This window comes from Jaculus jaculus, chromosome 14 (genome assembly GCF_020740685.1).
Source record: "Jaculus jaculus isolate mJacJac1 chromosome 14, mJacJac1.mat.Y.cur, whole genome shotgun sequence".
Taxonomy (NCBI): Eukaryota; Metazoa; Chordata; class Mammalia; order Rodentia; family Dipodidae; genus Jaculus; species Jaculus jaculus.
The window spans coordinates 4817822-4825686 of NC_059115.1; the positions used below are offsets into that span (position 1 = coordinate 4817822).

The 7865-nt window shown below is 49.8% G+C and overlaps 1 protein-coding gene across 1 annotated transcript; it reads left to right on the forward strand.

Annotated features, from left to right (window-relative positions):
- The first annotated feature begins 427 nt into the window (after positions 1–427).
- On the forward strand, positions 428–7607 carry LOC123454800 (C5a anaphylatoxin chemotactic receptor 2-like). The gene is made up of 2 exons (XM_045134207.1): positions 428–549; positions 5981–7607. Exons 1-2 carry the CDS (start codon positions 523–525, stop codon positions 7010–7012), a joined length of 1059 nt encoding a protein of 352 aa, XP_044990142.1. The 5' UTR covers positions 428–522; the 3' UTR covers positions 7013–7607.
- The last annotated feature ends 258 nt before the right edge of the window (positions 7608–7865 follow it).

A 7865-nucleotide genomic window follows, 5' to 3' on the forward strand; every position in this document is an offset into this window, starting at 1 on the left:
GTTACCCTGGAGTGGCTTCCTTGGAACATTTTTTTCCTTTTTGTTTGGAAAGGAAGAATATTTATCAGTGTGCAGCTGGCAGGCAGGGCAGGGCTGAGAGCCCTGATCAAGGTCAGGAGAGGTACTAGCGGCAGACCTCAGACGCCCCCGTGGGGGAGTTGGAAGCCAAGCCAAGATCTCCAAGTGAAATCCCACGTATAGCTGGCTTGCAGGAAGTGGTCGATAAGATTAGGGTTGGGGACACTGTCTAGTCTCTCTGTACTGAGGCTTGTCTAGGTCTTCTCTCTGCCCTGTAATTTTGGGCTGTGTGACTCATGGGAAGAGCGCAGGACAAACACACTCCAGGCACCGGGAAGGGCCCCTCCCGCCTTTCCTGGTTCTGAAGGGATCCTGGGGCAGTACACCGCGAACCCCATTGGAGCCTGGGTTGCCTGGGACCGGCCAGCTCCTGGCTCCCGTGGAGCAGCTCTGAGTCTCCCAACTGACTGTGGACTTGGATCTTGTTCACAAGTGGGTTTAGCCATGTTGGAGACCTTCTTGGAAGAGACGGTAAGGATGGACGGAAAGAAGGAAGGAGGGAAAGAGGAACTGGGGATTTTAGGAGCTTGGCTTTTTGGAATCATTCCTTTTGGAATCTGAAAGTCAGAACTACACTTCCTGGGGCATGGGATGTGTGGCTCTGTTAGAGTGCTTGCCTGGTGTGTACAAAGCCCCGAGTTCCCTCCCCAGCGCCCCATTACCTGAGTGTCCTAACACCTGTAATCCCACGTTGGGAAGGTGGAGGCAGAAGGATCAGAAGTTCAAGCTCATCCTTGGCTACGTAGTGAGTTTGAGGCTAGCCTGGGCTCCATGAAACCCTATCTAAAGAAAACTACAATTCTAGAGCTCCAGGTTCTGGGGATAGCGAGAGCAGCCCAGCAGACATCCCCCAAAAGAGCAGGAAGCATTTTGTCATCGGTCAATCGAGGATGAGGCTCAGACTGTTCTGAGGAAGTCCTGCAGTTGAACAGAGGCTTCCCTGCTTTCTTTTCTTTTCTCTTTCCTTCAGTTACTTTTCGAGGTAAGGTCTCACTGTAGCCCAGGCTGACCTGGAACTCACTGTGTAGCCTCAGGCTGGCCCCGAACTCATGGCGATCCTCCTACCTTAGCTTCCTGGTGCTGTGATTAAAGGTGTGCACCACCACTCCCTGCTTTGTGAACCTTATTTCTTTTTTTTTAAGTAATTTGTTTTTGTTTTTGTTTTTCAAGGTAGGGTCTCACTCTAGTCCAGGCTGACCTGGAATTCACTATGTAGTCTCAAGTGTGGCCTTGAACTCATAGTGATCCTCCTACCTCTGCCTCCCGAGTGAGGCGTGTGCCACCATGCCTGACTTAAAATAATTTTTATAAATTAATTATGGACTTTATGAAAAAATCATGTATTGGTCATATTTCCATTAGGTGATACTCTTATGCCTGCTCTCTCCTGCCCCCATTCCAGTGAGGGAACTCCTCAGTGGGGTTATTGATATTCTCCCTGGGGTCACGAATGCATGTCAGTCTCTGTGGGGGAAAGGGGAATGCCTCAGGATACACCTTTCCACCTTGTGGCTCTTATAATCATTCCAGACACCCTTGTGCATCTGGTTAAACATGGGTCCTGGGGAATTGAACCTGGGTTATTTGGCTTTGCAGGCAAATGCCTTAACCACTAAGGCATCCCTCCAGCCCCCTGATTGAGTTTTGAGTACCCTCAGTGTCCATCTCCATCTCCGTGGAGCTGGTTGTCAGGCTAGCAGTGAGAGCAGCAATGATCACCAAGTCTTCTGTTATGCCTCCTGGGCCCTGGCAGATGTGATAGAGGTAGCTCACTTTGGGCTAAACTGTTGTCTTTTCTTGTTGTACTGATGGATCTTGGTTCTCCCCAGCCTTCTCTCCCATCTGTAAACAAACAAACAAACAAATAAACCTAGATTCTCCAACAAAGAATGAAAGCAATATGTATTAGAAGGAATAGAAATAAGCACAGTTATTTAAGAGACGTTTTGACCCCTGTGGTCCTGCTTTCTAAGACACTGTTAGTCACTTATGCTAGTGGGTACTCAACACAGGTGAACTGACAGTTTTGGGGTTCTTCATGAACTGAGTATACCAATGTGACAGCATTAGCGTGATCCCCAGACCCAGCACCTCCCGGGGGGCCACTCAGAGCAGCTGGTTTTGATTTTCAATCACAGCTCAGTGTGTCCTTGAACTTCTGACCCTCCTGCCTCAGCCTCCCCAGTGTTGGCATTATAGGCACTGCCATGCAAGGCTTGCACGGCTTTTGAAGACAGGGTCTAATGTGTTGCTGAGGCTGGTCTCCTAACTCCTGGGTTTAAGCAATCTTCCAGCCTCAGCCTCTGGTGTACATTGGGACCTTTTGAAGTTGCAAATGAACACGAGATGCTTGTGCCACTTTTTGTGTCTGGCTTACATGGGTGGCTTGGGATTTCAATTTCAGGCCCTCAGGCTTTGCAAGCAAGCAACTTTAAATACTGTACCATCTTTCCAGTCCCCCCCACACACCAGTGTTTCCTTTTGATAAGCATGTGTGTTCTTTTCTTTTTCTTTAAAAAAATATTTTATTTATTCATTTTCCAGTAGAGAGAGAGAGAGAGAGAGAGAATGGGTGTGCCAGGGCCTCCAGCCACTGCAAACTCCAGACACATGTGCCACCATGTACATCTGGCTTACATAGGTCCTGGGGAATTGAGCCTGGATCCTTAGGCTTCTCAGGCAAGTGCCTTAACTGCTAAGCCATCTCTCCAGCCCTATTTTTTTTTTTTTTTTAATTGGACTGGGTGTGCTGGGCATGGTGGCGCAGTCCTTTAATCCCAGCACTCAGGAGGCAGATGTAGGAGGATTGCTGTGAGTTCAAGGCCATCGTTAGACTACATAGTTACAAGCTGGGACTCCAGAGTGAGTTCCAGGTCAGACGTGGGAGTGACTATGAACATTCCAGGGCGCAGGCATCTGGTGTGGGAGTGCTGTGGCTGCAAGGCGCTCTGCGCCCTGCCTAGCTGAGGGCTCGTAGGTAAGGTACCTCGGCGTCTCTGCCTCTGGCTGCAGGATGACGTTGTATACATACCAAAGTCAGAGGGAAACGATCTGATACAATGTTCAAAGCTGACAGGAGGCTGTCTGGCAGACACTGGAAAGTGCTTAGTAAGCGAATATTATCTTTAACAATATTACATTATGATTATTAGCATTATTATTATTGCCAGAGGATTATGTCACTTTACTACCAACAGAGAGTGAAAGTGAGAGCAAGAGAGAGAGAGAGGGAAAAACTGGGTGCTCCAGGGCCTCCTGGCCCTGCAGACCAACTCCAGGTGCACACACCACTTTGTTCATCTGGTTTTCCATGGGAACTGGGGAAATTGAACCCCAGGTGGACATGATTTGCAATGAAGTGATGTTAATCACTGAGCCATCCCCCCAATCCCATTTTTGGACAAAGTGTCTATCGGGTATCCCTGGCTGTTTGTTTTTTTTCAAGGTAGGGTCTCACTCTAGCCCAGGCTGACCTGGAATTCACTATGGAGTCTCAGGGTGGCCTCAAACTCATGGCAATCCTCCTACCTCTGTCTCCCGAGTGCTGGGATTAAAGGCATGTGCCACCACATCTGGCTTTTTTTTTTTTTTTTTTAATGCAAACAGTTTTGGGCCTGGAGAGATGGCTCAGTCTCTGAGGTGCTCGCCTGCAAAGCCTAATAACCTGGGGCCGATTCTCCAACACCCATGTAAAGCCAGATGTACAAAGTGGTGCATGGAGTTTGCTAGAGGCCCTGGTGCTCCCATTCTCTCTCTCTCTCTTTCTTTGTCTCTCTCTCTCTTTCTGCTTATAAATAGAAAAGAATATTTTAAAACATAATTTTTATATAGGTATGTAACTATGTAAATACATATACACCATTTCTCTGCAATATAGCAGCATATGTATGTGTATGTGTGTGTGTGTGTGTGTGTATCTATGTGTGTGTGTATATATATATATATATATATATATATATATAATTTTTTTCCCCAAGGTAAGGTCTCCCTCTAGCCCAGGCTGACCTGGAACTCACTAAGTAGTCTCAGGCTGGCCTCACTCACAGTGATCCTCCTGCTTCTGCCAGCCAAGTGCTGAGATTAAAGGTGTGTGCCACCACTCCCGGCTTCAGTAACATTAAAAAAAATTTTTTTTGTTCATTTTTATTTTTTATTTGAGAGTGACAAAGAGAGAAAGAGGGAGAGAGAGAAAGAGAGAGAGAGAGAAAGGATGGGTGCGCCAGGGCTTCCCGCCACTGCAAACGAACTCAGATGCGTGCGCCCCCTTGTGCATCTGGCTAACGTGGGTCCTGGAGAATCGAGCCTCGAACTGGGGTCCTTCGGCTTCACAGGCAAGCGCTTAACCACTAAGCCATCTCTCCAGCCCTAGTAACATTTTTTGACATCAACAGTAATGTACTAAGTGTATCCTCAGCACTGAATGTATCCATGTCTATTGAAACAGTAGGAGCATCACTTCAAAATTAGTCTATGCTGAGGCAAGTGAAGGCTCATGATTATTGTTTCACTGGCTTCTGTAGTTTAGAAGATAATCAGTTAAGGGCTGGAGAGATGGCTTAGCAGTTAAAGCACTTGCCTGTGAAGACTAAGGGCCCATGTTCCCCTCCCCAGATCCCATGTGAGCCAGATGCACAACAGCGATGCACGGGCAAGGTCACACACGCGCACTAGGTGGTGCACACGTCGGGAGTCCGATTACAGTGGCTGGAGGCCCTGGTGTACCATCACACTCTCTCTCTCATCAAAAGGCCAGTCTGTTGGGCTTGCCTCAAAAAAGTTTTATAAAAGAAAATAATCTGTTCAAATTTTGGCTCCTTTGTAAAAATATCATTTTGCCAGGCTGAGTTTGAACTTACTCTGTAGTCCAGGGTGATCCCGAACTCCTGCTCTTCTGCCTCCTCCTCCCAAGCACAGGGACTTCAAGGCTCACACCGTCACGTTCAGGTAGCACTTTTCACCTTGTGAAATACTGCCCACCTGGCTCCCTTATGCTTCCGCTGGAATTCAGTTGACAAAGGAGGAAAAGCTGTTTACTCTCCTGCTGTCTCAGTGCCTTCGTCACCCCCAGCACAGAAATGTTTGGAGCTGGACCCAGGTTCGATTCCCCAGGACCCATGTAAGCCAGATGCACAAGGTGGCGCATGGGTCTGGAGTGTGTTTGCAGTGGCTGGAGGCCCTGGCATGTCTATTCTCTCTATCCGCCTCTTTCTCTCTCAAATAAATAAAATATTTTTAAAAATACAGTGTTTAGGATCTATGTTTGTTGAATGAACAAATGAATGGTAGGGAATCCAACATTTCACTTGTCCTGATTCTGCAATGTTTTTTCTCACTGTAGCTCAGGCTGACCTGGAACTCATTCTGTAGCCCAGGCTGCTACTCATGGTGATCCTTCTACCTCAGCTTCTTGAGTGTTGGGATCAAAGACGTGTGCACCACACCTGGCTTCTGCTTTCCCAATGTCAACATTATCTTAAACAATTGCTGTAACAGGACTTTTTTTTTTGAGGCAAGGTCTTACTCTAGGTCAAGGCTGGCTTGAATTCATGGTGATCCACTTACCTCCGCCTCTCCAATGCTAGGGTTACAGGGTGCTTCTTCCAACAGGCCCACCAAGGGTGGGAATTTTTTAATTTATTTAAGAGAGAGGCAGAGAGAGAATGGGTGCATCAGGGCCTGTAGCCACTGCCAACTCCAGACACATGTACATCTGGTTTACATGGGAATTGGGGAATCAAACCTGGGTCCTTAGACTTTGTAGGCAAGCGCCTTAACCACTAAGCCATCTCTCCAGCCCACATGTGATATTGGAGTGTCTGGTGGCTGGGCTGTCACTGCTCCAGGGTAACAAGCCTGTAGGCATTCTCCCTACTGTGTTCTCATCAAGTAACTGTCCCATCAGGTGTCTGGGCTCCAGATGGAGAACAGCTCCTTCAGCTACGAGCTTGAGTATGGAGATTACGCTGACCTCCCAGACGTCCCCGTGGACTGCGCAGATGGTGCCTGCCTCTCTTTGGACACCCTCCGCGTGGCCCCACTCCTGCTGTACGCTGCCATCTTCCTGGTGGGCGTGCCAGGCAATGCCATGGTGGTTTGGGTGACCTGGAAGGAAGCCGTCCAGAGACTTGGGGCCACTTGGTTCCTGCACCTCGCTGTGGCCGACTTGCTGTGCTGTTTGTCTCTCCCGCTCCTAGCCGTGCCCATCGCCCAGAGGGAACACTGGCCCTATGGGGCACTGGGCTGCTGGCTGCTGCCCTCTGTCATCCTGCTATCCATGTACACCGGCGTACTCCTCCTGGCTGCTCTCAGCGCCGACCTCTGCCTGCTGGCCTTCAGGCCCCCCTGGTGGGCTGCCACCCGGAGGATACTCGGGGTACGGGTGGCCCAGGGCACTGCCTGGATGCTGGCCTTGCTGCTCACGGTGCCCTCTGCCATCCACCGTCGCCTACATCAAGAACATTTCCCCTCCCGCCTCGAGTGTGTCATGGACTACCAGGGCTCCGTCACCGCAGAGGCCATGGTGACCGCTGCCCGATTTCTCTTCCGTTTCCTGGGGCCACTGGTACTGGTGATTGGCTGCCACAGTGTCCTCCTGTGTCGAGTGTCCCGGCGCCACTGGCCACTGGGCACGGCTGTCATGGTGGGGTTTTTTGTCTGCTGGGCGCAGTACCACATCCTGGGGGTGGTACTCACTGTGGCTACCCCTCACTCTGTGCTCCTGGCCCGGGCTTTGCGGGCTGAACCTTTGGTAGTGGGCCTGGCCCTGGCACACAGTTGCCTCAATCCCATGCTCTTCTTGTATTTTGGGAGGGGCCGACTCCGCCAGTCACTGCCAGCCGCCGGTCACTGGGCCCTGAGGGAGTCGCAGGATGAGGGCAGTGTGGTGAGCAAGCTATCTACCAGCCACGAGATGGTGTCAGAGGTGGAGGTGTAGGGTGAGGGGCGCTGCCTGGTTCGCCATGGAGCAGCCAGTCTCGGGCATAGCTGGGCACAGGGACGTGATGGGGGCCGTGTTTTATTCTTCATGCAACAAACATCCATTCTGTGCTGGCCTTGTGGGAAGCCCTGGTATGGGCACTGGGGCATCAGTGGCCAGAACAGACACAAATCCTGCCCTCCAAGACCAGACACTCTAGAGGAGGAGCACACAAGTAAGCAGTCAAACACAGGAATGTGAACCGCGTCAAGCGCGGTAGGTGGCATCAACCTTAACAGGGACAAAGGGGACTGGGTGGGGAAGCAGAGGTCACCCGGGCTAGGTCCCCCAGGAAAGGTGGTATTTGAGCCAAAATCCGAATAATGGAGAGGGGAGCTGTTGGGTGAGGGGGTTGTGCAAATAGTGAGGTAGGGACGGCTCAAGCTCAAAAACTAGATGAAGTTTATTTCAGCCAAGGCATGACCCAGCTGATCGATCAGGGACACAGCCAGACTCGGGAGCTGGAACTGCAACCCCGAAGGAGTGCCTTACAGGCTTTTTAAAGAAAAATCACAATCAGGTACTAGGCAAACTAGGGGAGGAGTGGGGTGACCTTTACAGGATTGGTGGTTCGAGATGGAAAAATACATTGTAACCATGTAATCGTAGTTAAGAAACTAGTTGTTTTGGTTTGGGGATGTTGGCAAATATAGAGGGTATTCAGAGAGGGTATCTCACTTTTTATTGATCCGCTCAGCTACAGGGATATACCTTTAACAAAAGTACATGAACAATATGGAGAATGTTTAACAAAATGGAGTTCCTGAGGTCAGCTTACAAGATGGAGTGTTTATGGTTAGCTTAGTCCTTT